This window comes from Hypomesus transpacificus, chromosome 19 (assembly GCF_021917145.1).
Source record: "Hypomesus transpacificus isolate Combined female chromosome 19, fHypTra1, whole genome shotgun sequence".
In the NCBI taxonomy this organism is placed as follows: Eukaryota; Metazoa; Chordata; class Actinopteri; order Osmeriformes; family Osmeridae; genus Hypomesus; species Hypomesus transpacificus.
In genome coordinates, this window is record NC_061078.1 from 6744309 (window position 1) to 6757316 (window position 13008).

General features: G+C 44.8%; 1 protein-coding gene across 2 annotated transcripts; it reads left to right on the plus strand.

Moving 5' to 3' along the window:
* Positions 1-1599: 1599 nt before the first annotated feature.
* On the plus strand, positions 1600-12387 carry cdh5 (cadherin 5). 2 transcript variants are annotated; one of them, XM_047041867.1, is made up of 12 exons: positions 1600-2164; positions 4649-4858; positions 4947-5238; positions 5422-5538; positions 5677-5844; positions 5989-6170; positions 6401-6651; positions 6896-7029; positions 7173-7282; positions 7454-7556; positions 8275-8520; positions 9615-12387. In XM_047041867.1, the coding sequence occupies exons 2-12, from the start codon at positions 4649-4651 to the stop codon at positions 10097-10099; spliced, it is 2298 nt and encodes a 765-aa protein (XP_046897823.1). In that variant the 5' UTR covers positions 1600-2164; the 3' UTR covers positions 10100-12387. The 2 variants fall into 2 exon arrangements, with proteins under 2 accessions (XP_046897823.1, XP_046897822.1); XM_047041866.1 differs by having other exon boundaries at positions 1601-2164; positions 4646-4858.
* The last annotated feature ends 621 nt before the right edge of the window (positions 12388-13008 follow it).

The following is a 13008-nucleotide window of genomic DNA, read 5'->3' on the forward strand; positions in this document are numbered from 1 at the left end:
ACCACACAGATGAGTTTACAGGCTGATGAAAGAGGGGGCAATCGTTCACTTGGGTTAAATCTGGAGAGAAGGGCAATACGTTGGATATTGGGGTATGTGTGTGTGTGTGTGTGCGGGTGGGGAAATGTAAAAATCACTTTTCGCAAATATCATTGCTGTCTAATCCTTCTTTAGGCGATCGTTTCCTTAGGTGTGTGAGAGTGTGTGTGTGCGTGTGTGTGTGTGTGTGTGTTAGTGTGTGGTGCATGGCGTGAGTGCGTGCTTGTCATGAGTGTGTGTACAGTGTGCATCTCTAAGCAAGTGAGAGAGAGAATGGGTGCGTACGCCCCCCCCACCCCCACTCCATCTTACCCCAGCTAACTGCCCTGGGGCAGAATGGCACATTTCTGTTGAGATCAGTCAGTTGGGTTCTTGTACGCTGTAGCTCAGGGTTCTCTCAGAGGAGCCCAGACAGGGCTGCTCAGACACAGCTAACCAAGCATGACAGGGACCCTGCTATTTTTAAAGAGCCATCAACTCCCCTCACTAAGGAGCCTTCATCAGGCATCAGGGGGAGGGCCGGGTCAGACTCAGATCACTCAAGATTGGCAGGTTACATTACTACAAAACTGAAAGGTGATGCTCTACATAAAATCTTTGTAATTATTCTGTTGTAGGACTCTCTGATAAATTGTTCCATATGACCCCTTTGCATGATGGGAAGAACCATGTGGGGTACCAAACAAACCTGTTTGGTTTCAGAGTGTTGTTCTTATGCTACAACAGATTTTTTTATGTCTAGGATGTAAAGTAGGTGGAGAAAATGCAATACATTTCAGGTCACAGAGAACAATAGACCTCACTGGAGATCCTGCCAGTGGAGATATTTTGCAGGATAAAGATTGAGTTTGAGTTAACGACAGAAAAAAATTCAATCAAGAAAATCCTTATGACCAATGAAACTTTGCTGAAATACCTTTATTGGCATCTATCTTTCTCTCTTTTTCTTTTTCTCTTTCTCTTTTTCTTTTTCTTTTTCGTTCTCTCTGTCTCTCTGTCTCTCTGTCTGTCTCTCCGTCTCTCTGTCTCTCTGTCTGTCTCTCTCTCTCTCCTCAGTGGTATTAGTAGGGCTGTTCTGTCTGAGAGGCTTGACTTATTTTTAAATCTAATCTCAATAAACTGATCTACAGCAAGGGGAGGTAGCACAGGGAGGGGGGGGGTGCAGCCCAGGGGCTCTGATCAAAACATACTTCCAAACTTCAGTTCCTCCAATGACAAATAATTGCAGATATACACTAATGGTGGGAGGGTGGTGGTGTGGGGTCAATGGAGAAAGCCCTTCTCATCTCACTTACCGGCTTAGGGCAGATCTGAGTCAGATACCCCCCCTCCACACACATCCAACCCTCTCCCATCCTCTGGGATTAACTCCTTTAACCTGTTTATCATAATCTTCATCCCAGAGGTATGTATAATTAATCTGTCTGCTTTCTCTCTTTCTCTCAGTGTTTTCACTGTACTCGCCAAGGACCTGGACGCGAGAGCAGGAGATGTTCTAATGCCTTGCTCATGGTAGTCCCTCCTCTCCGCTCACATTAACTCTCTCTCGCATTTTCTCCGCCTGCCTGACTTGCTAACATGTGGTTTCTGCTCTCGCACACTCTCCCCCACTCACTTCAGACTAGTCGTACCTTGCCATGATGTACGCTCTCCTTCCTCTCTTCCCCCGCTCTCCCCCCTCCTCACACCGGGGTTCCTCCAGTTGTGCCTAGATAGAGCCTGCTGGTCTCTCCTCTCTGATCTCCGGTCTCTCACTCTCTCTCTCTCTCTGCCACACAGGAGCTGCGTGGAAGGACACCACAGAAGAAAAGGAACTGGACAATCGCAGGAAGTGGCTACGGTGGCGTAACCAGGGAACGGGGCTGAACTCTGCTACTGGGACGTCCTGAGAACAGCTGCCCCTCAGGGACCACAGCGGCCAGCAGCCTGGAGAAGGACACAACACACTCCAGGGGACAGACTCACAGCACAGCTGTGTGTAGGGCTCTCAGATACGGCTCCTTCTCTTTCTGTTTCAATCCTCCACTGTGGGATCTAACCCCTGGACTGAGACCCATCTCATTCTGGACTTACTATCCTGACTGAACAGCTGGATAAGTCCAAGTTGAAACTTTTCAAATTTTTGGTAAGTGTTTTTATTTTCTTCCCGAACTATGATTTGAATTGTTGGATGTACAGTAGGGAACACAAATTACCTCCAACTATAATGTACAGACTGACTGTGTGGTTTAGTTATGCAGTTAGTTGAATTGAATACAAATAAACAATGCAGAAGAACCTGAATCTGTGACTGACAGTGCAGAGATAACGCCACACAGCTCTCAGAACAGGGCAGATTCTTAGCGAGGACTTGATCCCCACAAGCCTTCTGTGTTAGTTCCGTTTTATTCTAATACCCTGGGCTCAGAAGGAGAAAAGAAACCAGCCGACTCAGTGAACTCCTCCATCTGCCCGTGGATTTACATGGGTTACTTTGAGTCGTAGGCTACACAATCTGATCTACACAATCTGACCTACACCACCTCTCTGAGAATAATACACACTGAACACTCACACTGTGCTGAATACTGTCGTCACGTAGTAGTTGTGTTTTGTTGTATTGTGTCATGAAAAACAAAACAGAGAAGATTTAAGGATTGTAGGGTTTTTTTTGGTAAAATGTTTTGATTTTAAGTGTATAAAAGAATTCCACAAATGTGTCGCATAGTGTTACTATACGACTGTTTACTTATTTTAGTAATCAAAATATTTCTAAAAAATAACAATGTTAATGATTACTACTGTAATTACATACTGTACCACCTATAACAGCAACACCTCAAAATTCAAACTGCGGTGTGTTTTTGTGTGTACGTGTTTGTGTGTGCGTGTGTGTGTGTGTGTGTGTGTGTATGTGTGTGTGTGTGTGTGTGTGTCAGATCTGAGACGGCTCATCAGTAACAGACGGTATTTCCTAGACTAGTGACAGGCAGACAGATTGTTGAAGGCTGCTCTGTGATTAAACCTAAATTTAATCTGAACCGTGTAAACACACAAATGATCTCTATCTTGATCTTCCTCTCTCTCTGACTCTTTTTACCTCTCTCTCTCTTTCTTTTGCTTACACATCCACAAACACGCACACAAACACATTGAAATGTGTAATAGTATCACAATCTCAAGGTTTAATATTCTATTTTAGTATATTACCATTACATTTCTATACAGAACTAATAGCTAACTAGGAACTTATAGATGACTCTTTCTACAGGATGTTTTTATGACTGAAAGTAGGGTGAGACATTACATTCATTTGTGTGTTCATGATGAAGAAACATTCACATTTTTGGATGTAAGACACTTGTCTCAGTGTAAGAGCAGCTGGCCAACTATCTAATTTGTCAAGTACTGGGGCATTTCACACACACACACAAACAAGCACACACACATATACTGTGTTTGAGTACAAAGAGAGAAAGAGAGAGATAGAGAGAGAGAGAGAGAGAGAGAGAGAGAGAGAGAGAGAGAGAGAGAGAGAGAGAGAGAAGAGAAAGAGAGAGAGAGAGAGAGAGAGAGAGAGAGAGAGAGAGAGAGAGAGAGAGAGAGAGAGAGAGAGAGAGAGAGAGAGCAAGGAGAAAGAGGGTATGAGCAGAATGGCAGGAAGGGTGTGAGTCCTTACTATGGTGATGACCCATCATTAGCAATGTGGACGTATTTCCCAGAGGGCATTGTGTTTACACTTCCTGAGCCTGATGAAAGGTGTCACGTCATTGCTGGGAAAACACACCAGGCCAAAACGGAAGAAAGGGGGAACGTTTAAAAAATGCTTTTTTTTATGAAAAGATTATCAAAGCTATTTTTATTACCAAAACACACAAAGGCTAAGGACACTCGTGTCCTTAAATATTCATTATTGTAAAATGATCATGAGCTATAAGACTGTTGCCTCTGGAACTACCAGCCAACCTTTCTCTTATTCATCTAAACATAAAAGAAAAAGGACATATGTTAATTAACAAAATTTAAGGAAAAGAGGAAAACTACCATGCCATTGGCAAGAGTTACTGATTGGTTCCCTCTGTGCATTTTAACACTGGTCACCGTGACAATAACAGAAAAAGCTTGTGTGTAAAGCTCAGGGGAGGCCAGGCATGGTGGTCATTTGATTGGAGTACTTCTAGATGGAAGAATATAAGATTAAGCTCTTTGGGAATACTTGCCAACCCTAATCCACCTGATCTCCATATCTTCCACTCATGGCTGGCAACAATAGGAGAAGCATAATCCAGATAAAGCATGTTATCTAGGATGGTAGTGTTTCTTCATCTCACACCCATTACTCCCATGTGCCTACAACAATGTGGGTTTTCTGTGATACCCACAATTATCCTGGGAAGGACATTTTTGGGAGTTACGAAAATGATTAAACTGTAAAGGTGACTGATTACTGATCACTGTTCTTCCAAGACTTTAGAGTTTGAGTGCTTATTTCTTCGTCTTCAAGTGATTGTTTCTCAGCATTCGAGTGACTGTTTCCTTACCTTTGAGTGACCGCTTCTTATCCTGCGCACGACTGTTTCTCCTCCTCCGCATGTCCTATACTGTCGTCTAATCCTGTGTTCCGCAGATGATGAGGCAGCAAGCTGCCAGTGGGCTGAGCGCACCAGGGCTGAGCATGGCTCTCTTGGCCCTGCTCTCCTTCTTCGTCGTCAGCATGGCTGAGCTGAGGGCCGGTGAGCCTGCAGGCCCCGTTCTGCAACGTCACAAGAGAGAGTGGCAGTGGAAGTCGTTCTTCGTAGAGGAGGAACGGCCGGCTCCTGCGCCGTACAAGATCGGACAGGTATGAGAAGATATCGCCGTCTGTGTCTCCTCCTTGTTGTATTCATCAATTTTCTCATCAATTCTCACTTTTATTCTTCCACCTCCAGTTGATGAACACCAAGATGAATGATAAGACACACTATGAGATACTAGGGGAAGGGGTGGTGGGTCATAACCCACCCATCTTCACGGTGAATGAGAAAGGGGACCTGTTCGTTACCAGCCAGCTGGACCGCGAAAAGAAGAGCCAGTACCTCCTTCGGGCCAAGCTGCTTGATGACCGTAGCAACCTGGTGGAGCGAGAAGAGGACTTTGTGGTCTTGGTCACAGACATTAACGACAACGATCCTGTATTCCCACCATCGTTCAATGCATCCATCAGAGAAAGGTCACATAGAGGTAACTGAAATCATTGACATGTACACCTGACTCGTACACCTGTACAGTGGTCTGGCAAAGAACTTCCTCCTGGTGCAAACACATTCCAAATTGTCCCTCTTTGCATGTCAATCTGGTTGTGATGGACACACACACATGTACACACACACACTGAGGTGAAATCCATCTACATGTGCTCTGTAGGAACTAAAGTCATAACAGCCAGTGCCACTGATGCAGATGACCCAACAACGGCCAACGCAGTGCTGAGTTACACGTTGCTCCAAGGAGGGGACGTCTTTGACATCGACGGCTCCACAGGTAACAACACTGCACACCCACTTCTTAACCATTTCAGCAACAGCTATTAAGATCTGTCCACTTCAGGCACCTGTGTTGCACTGGCCTAAGGCTAAGGTTGGGTTAATGATGACCACAATGATATTCTGCCCATCCCAGGTCTGATAACGACCAAGTTCGAGCCCCTGGACCGTGAGCTTCGCAGCCTGTACGTCCTGGTTGTGCAGGCTCAGGACATGAGGGGGATAAAGCAGGGGGGCACGGCGACCACGTCTGTCTCTATCACCCTGACCGACATCAACGACAACATGGCATCCTTTACCAGAAGTAAGAGGCCACCTCCACCAAGGAACGTTTTGTTTTTGTTTTTTTAGAACAAAATAAATAGCAATGAATGAAAGCGATCAACAAACTAAATCAGCTCAGTGGTTTGAAGCCATCCAAACTTATCTTCACTTCCCGTCTCCCCAGAATCGTATGAGTTTAAAGTTCCTGAAAACCAGAAGCTGAATGTGAAGCTCGGCACCCTGGAGCTGGAGGACAGAGATGAGCTGCATAACAAAGACCCCATCTTCACCATTGCCGCTCCACTCAATATCAAGTTTGACTTGGAGCGCAGTCCAACAAAAGATGGCAACCTTATGCTGAAACAGGTACCATATTAACCACTAAATGCTTGAGGGTGTTTTTGGGTCATGCATCAATCCTCCTCACTTGCCCTATTATGATCCTCATGTGATCCATAGGTCCTCATAGCTGAGCACCTTTCAAAAACACTGCTTAACCTCTTTTAGATGAGTATTACTGTAGTCACTGTGCACCCAAAAAAAAATCTCCCAGAAGAGTAAGTCTAACCACTATCTCATGGATTGATGTATTTCAGCCATTGGACTATGAGACCCAGAGCAGCTACACATTCTCTGTGGATGTGCGAGAAAACAACCTCCAGGAACCAGCAGACAATAAGAACTTAGCGGTGACCAAAGCACAGGTCGTCATCCAGGTTCTGGATGTGGACGAGCCCCCCCTCTTCACCAGAGACATCTATACCTTCTCTGTGATGGAGGAGACCATGGTCACTAACATAGGAGTGGTCAAAGCCAGAGACCCTGACCGTGTTAACAAAACCATAAGGTACACACTGACTATCTACCCAAGATTATTATGGCACTCCTATCTACACAAGCCCCTGCGGTAAACCTTCATTACCTTGGGTGGGATTGATTTGTATAACCAACTGCAATCAAACCAGTGGATCAGATCAAATAAAAAAGAAAGTACTTTCAAATATTGTATCTAATACCGCTGTTACTGATGGTCCGGGTGTGATCCTCTAGTGTCCCGAGTGTGAATGTGACATGATCTCTGTGTTGTGAAGGTACTCCATCGAGGAAACAGACTGTCCAGTGGGAATCAACCCCATCACAGGACAGCTGTCTACACGAAGGAAGCTGGACCGTGAGCTGAAGGCGACCTACACGATTCAGGTCAAAGCCCAGGAGGAGCCCCAAGGTTGGCCTGACACCTACATCTTCATCTGTTCAAGTCCTATTGAGTAACATCGATATGTAGACAAACCAAACCTTTACAAATATAGAAAGAGAGTAGCGCAACTGAAAATGCCTTTGAACTAAGAGTGATGGTTTGCCTTTTAGGACTGGCCTCTTTTGTGAAGGTGAACTTGCGCGTGATAGACATCAATGACAACGAGCCCGAGCTTTCTGCCGAAGATGTGTTTGTTTGTGAGAACGACATGAAAAACACGGTGAGGGGCCATGTTCTAACAATCTCTCTTACCGCTTGTCACCATGCTGCCTAAGATTTCCTGAAGTGCCAGAGTATGTCTATTCCCTACCATGACGACAGCCACCTACAACAATGTTATGAATCTAACTTTGTTCTTCCCCCCCTTTTTGTCTCTACATTTATTGAGCAGGTTATTGGGACAATTCAAGCCACAGACAAGGATGAACAAACAGCCACATTCAGCTTCTCACTGATGGAGCCCAGCTCCAACTTTTCAGTAATTGACAACAAGGGTGAGGCAACCTACTTTCGTACATAACTCTCCATGTCATGCCAAGAAAAGAGAAAGGGCAAACCAGTACATGAAGCTGGTGTACTTGGTGAGTTCCCGAGGTCACAGAGTGGCTCAGGATAGTGTCTCTCGACACGGAACACTCAGCCAGTGCGCCACTCAGCTCTAAACCAATCAGACCTCTGAGTAGCTCCTCACCTAGTAGGTCGGAAACCAGGACAGCGACAAATGGTGGGAAAGTGTGTGAAATATTCATGCCGTACAAGCTCTTTAAAACCGACCATGGGCCCTTTTCTGCATATCTGGCGAGAGCTGGGGTTGACCTGGCTCGGTTAAGCGGAGCTGTGTAATGAGCTGAATTCAGATTCCAGCCTGTTAAGTTGAGACAGGAACATGGCTCTCTTTAGGAGATGTGTGCATTATTACACTGCCTACAGGGGAACGTCATAAAGGAACGGAAGAAGCACACTTAAGAAATCAGTGGGATGTGGATGTCGTGTTCAAGTGACACATCTTCAAGATGTAATTTCCAATCTTTCCATATAAGGGGAGACATTCATGAGCGAGGACTCTTAGTGTGTTCTGTCACGTCCTGTTCTTTCACTATTGCAACCTGCCAAATGCGGTTCTCAGGATTCCCGTTATGCCTTAAGAATGTTCTTTGAGGTTTGTGGGGCCAAAGTAAGATCCCCTGACCGCCATTGTTGTTTCTCTTTCAGATAACACAGCCAACATCCTGTTAAAACACGGCAGCTTCAGTGTGGACGACCCTAAGGATTACATCCTTGAGATTGGGATTAACGATGGAGGGAGACCGGCAAAGAGCAGTGTCACTTCTCTGCCAATAAGAGTGTGTCGCTGTGACAGGAACAGGATCCACACCCAGTGTAAAGCTGCCCATCTCAAGATGGGCGTCAGCACGCCAGCTCTCATCGCCATCCTTCTCTGCATCCTCACCATCCTCGGTCAGTCCAGCAGTGTTAGCCTGGGACACTTAGTCTGGGTTAGTGTAGCCTGTGTGTAGCCAAAGTCACATAGCCTGTGTCGGTTAGCCCAGATCCCTTGACCCAGTTCAGTTTGGTCTGGGTTAGCCCATGTCACCTAGCCTGGGTCAGTTAGCATCGACCTGGTTTTAGTTAGTGTAAGTTATACTGTACTGTGGGCGAAGACAGGGAGTATCATTGAGCTAATGATAAAGTTATATCAGTGATCCCTGTCGGGTCTCCAATGACAACAGACGGCACATTTCTGTCCTGTTTACAGACAAGGTTGTGTTTGTGAGAACCGTTATCTTCCACAGTGTTGATTGTATGAATAATGCACAAGTATGTAAATAACAACAGGAATAGAAGCCATTGAGCTGAATATTCACTTTGATGCCTTCTCACGGTTGCTTTCTGAGGGAGATGGCCTTATTTGTCATATTAGATGAGCCTTGTGCCACAGATGTTAAGTGAAAAGCTGGTGAGTTGGAGCAAGGAGCTGTGGAAGCTCCGGCAGAAGTTGCTAAGCAGAGCAGATGTGTGGGAAAAACAGGAGCAGAACACAGGATCAGATACAATGGGCTCCTTTTCAAGTACATAGAACCAAGTGGAGATGAACTTTTCAATTCTGGGACTTGTTATCGTGAGGTTCCCAGAGCAGCTCACACCAGATCCATTCAACCACAGAAGCTTCTCACAGACAGATCTCATTTGCCTCATGAAAGAAATGCTATCTTCTCTTGTGGCGCTTATTAAAAATCCAGAGTGTGTCCCAGACCTAGATGCTGTCCTTCCTCTCTGTAAATCTCCTGAAGCTCCTCTGGAACTTCTGTTGAGGATAAAACTAAAGATATGCCTATCTGACTGTTTGTCTCCCATCTCTCTTTTTTCCTCTGGCTCTTTTGATCTTCCCCCCTCTCCTTCTCCCCCCTTCTCTCTTGATCTCCCTTCTTTCTCTTTTCCCCTCCTCACTTTATCCCCCCTCTTTCCATCTCAACCCCTATACCATACACACATTACCACACTACACACCATACTGCACCTCTCCCTCTTCCTCCCTCCCTCTCCCCCTGCAGTCATAGTGATCCTGTTTGTCCTGAGGAAGCGCTACCAGAAGGAGGCATTGGTGAGCATGGGGAAGAATGCAGAGATCCACGAGCAGCTAGTGACCTACGACGAGGAGGGCGGCGGGGAGATGGACACCAATGGCTATGACGTGTCCATCTTGACCTCGGCCCGCCACGACGGCAGCATGATGTGCCAGGGCCCCTCCCTCTACGCCATGGTCCAGCGGCCCCCCGCTTGCAAGGGCGACATGGCGGTGATGATTGAGGTGAAGAAGGACGAGGCGGACCATGACCGGGATGGCATCCCCTATGACACGTTGCACATCTACGGCTATGAAGGCCCAGAGTCCCTGGCCGGGAGCCTCAGCTCACTGGACAACTCCTCCACCAGCTCCAACCTGGACTATGATTTCCTCCAGGACTGGGGTCCACGCTTCAGACCCCTGGCCGAGCTGTATGGGGTGGATGGGCCAGACACATGCAGCCCCTATTGATAATCCTAACACAGACCCCAACCCTGACCCCTGACCCCTGAAGCCTGATCCACTCTACCCTTGTTGATGCCAACACTGAGCGAAAGAACCAACAGGCTAAAAACCCAGTCGCCTACTCTCACTCTCTCAATCCATCCCTTAATCTTTCCATCCCTCCCACCTTTTCTAATGCTTCTTTTCTTGTTGCTGTTGAAAAAGTTGTTATCTTTTTTGTTCTCTCTGCAGACAGTCAATCCTCTACTTAAATCATCTTTGACACTTGCCTTGAATTTAAAGCCTGTACATTTGAAAACTTTGATATATTTTTATGACGTAGTGTTTGTTGAGGGGAAAAAAACATGACCTTTTAAAAAACTAAAAACAAAGACAAATCAACCATGAAGCAATGTCTTGCAGACAGAACGGAGCTATGATACAGAACAAGGCATCAAAGACAACAGTTGTAATATTTGAATCACAGCAATGAGGGTTTTTAATTGATGACTGTATCATTTAAAGTGGTATCTGGTTCTCTCTCACGCATAGAAGGAGGGACATTTTAAAAAAAACTTGGTGTTGTTCTTTTTTCTTTGGGTTGACTGAACCACTATAATGTGAACCATAAGTAATTAATGAGTCAGTGAGCAAGTCAAGTTGTTCTGAATCACCCTCACAAAAATGACTCCAGGCTGTCAACAGTAGCAGTGCCCAGGGACACAGTAGCAGGAAGCACTGATTACCAAGCTGACAGAATAAAACTCAGTTTATTTGATTGGACTCCCCAGCCTATTGTCGATCTTTCAACCCTGAGTCTTTCAGGCCCGGTGGCTCACACATCTCAGCCAACTCAGGAAACGACAAGGAGAAGGGAAGAACACAGAAGACAATGGTGGGCTCTGAACAGCTTTAACCTGTTGTTCTTTTAACCTTCAATCTTCCTTTCTGTGGAGCAGGGTTTCAGATTTTGACAGTGTTTTCAATCACACGTCCTTGGTTTTTTAGTTGGGTAATAAGTTGCCATTTAGCTGTTGACATTACTGTCCTGCTTCAGTGACGCAGTAGGGAGAGGTTTTCACCCAAAATTTTATTGAAACTCTTGATTTGATTTCTGAAATGTTGTTTATTCTTTTTTCGTTTTGTTTGGTCAGTTTGTGTGGGTTTTTCTTTTCTTCTTTTTTTTCCATTTTGTTTCAGGTAAACCCAACTGCCAGCTGGGTACCCCATTTATAAACAATGGATACAATACATGGAAGCCATGTTGGCAGTGTGCTGTTGGGATATAGCTCTCTGTCCAGCTCCCTCACCCGCCCTTCGAAATCACCTAAACACAACTCTGGAATGAGCTTCCTGTGATAGAGGAAGTCAGCTTCCTGTCTGCTTATCTATTAAGTAAAGCAACACATTGCAGCTCACATCCTGTTTTCCTGGTTTGAGGAAAACCTTGGGAGAGGGACACAACAGATGCAGAACAATGTCCTGGCCTAAAGCTTTAACCACCAGGCCTCGTTTTTCGGTTGTCTCACTCACTGTTGACCACTGGCAAAGATCTGGACAGTCTTTCCTCTAACCCAATCTACTCTCAACTGTATCCCATTATCCCATTCTACCCTCACGCTTTATCCCATTATACCCTCACCATATATTCCATTCCAACCTCACCCTTTATCCAGACAACCTTTATCCAGTTTATCCTCATCTTCTAAAGTAGCGGTATATACTATAAAAAGATCCTATGTCATATTTGTATTGTGTTCCACCACAGTACTATTTGGGAATAATGGTTAAATTGTGTGGTAATGGTGCTTTGTAGTGTATGTCAGCATGTGTTGAAAACATTTTGGATTTCAAATGAGATTGTATCAAGACAATGTCCTGTGATCTTGAGATGTGTTGTAATAGTCTGGACACTGTACATACTGTACTGGAGCCATGTACCTCGGAGCTGGCCTCACTATCCTCAGGCCAGTGGCTCAGTACTGGTTCACTCTGCCGTCTGAACACGTTCTATAACTAAGTGGTTGTGTAGCAGAGAAGAGCTAGTACAAAAGTACAAGTGGTGTGTTTGGGTTTATGTACTGTGTGAGTTTTGTGTGAATGGAAATGTCTACATACTGTACACACCTGTTGGTACCAGTACAGGACACATTAGAACAGATTGAGAAACACAATGCATTTCCTTTTTGTGTAGATATACTTTCAATGAGCTAAATGATGTGCCTTGAATTGATATATGGTTTTTATTATGTAAAACAACTGCTTTTCTTACTTAAAAGTTTTGTATATGTTGAATAAATGGAGCACAGAGACAATGGTTATGACAGAACCTCTATGGGGAAACTAACATGTCAAATTGTACTTATTGAGACACGTAAACAGCGTGTGGGAAATGTACTGACCGGGCGGATGATGGAAAGCTTCTACGTTGATAGTCAACCGACAAGAGGCCTGCCCTCCTCTCAGCTGCTCTTGAACTCTCAACCTTAAACCCTTGTCCTGTTACCTAATTTTCAACCCAACTACACACTGTTGTTTTTGTCAACAAGGCATGGGACATGGGACCAACTGGATCATTTAAAATACATGATTATTGAATAGTGTCACATGGCTGTTGTAGTTATACCAAATGAACACTAGATGACAGTGTTGCTTTAAATGTTGCCATCACCTAGTATGAATTATATGAATAACCAAAATGTATGCTTAGTATGTATGAAACTCACAAATAGAAAACTTCTCTGACCTGTTACTGAGCAATACAAACAATATTTGGTTTTTAAACCTGCATGTTATGATTCACAAAAGTAAATACTTACAAATATAAACCTAACAGCAGAGTCATGGGAAAAATGATGAGACCCTTCTTCAGGATGGAAATACACCACAAACCAGACACTGATAAACACTCTCTTTTCCTGTTCCCTACATACTGG

Excerpts from the sequence above, each read along its gene's own strand:
- cdh5 (XM_047041866.1), top strand. The coding sequence starts at position 4,646 with ATGATGAGGCAGCAAGCTGCCAGTGGGCTGAGCGCACCAGGGCTGAGC. Across the intron at positions 5,239-5,421 it reads CAGAGAAAGGTCACATAGAG|GAACTAAAGTCATAACAGCC; the intron begins GTAACTGAAATC and ends TGTGCTCTGTAG. Across the intron at positions 5,845-5,988 it reads CATGGCATCCTTTACCAGAA|AATCGTATGAGTTTAAAGTT; the intron begins GTAAGAGGCCAC and ends CCGTCTCCCCAG.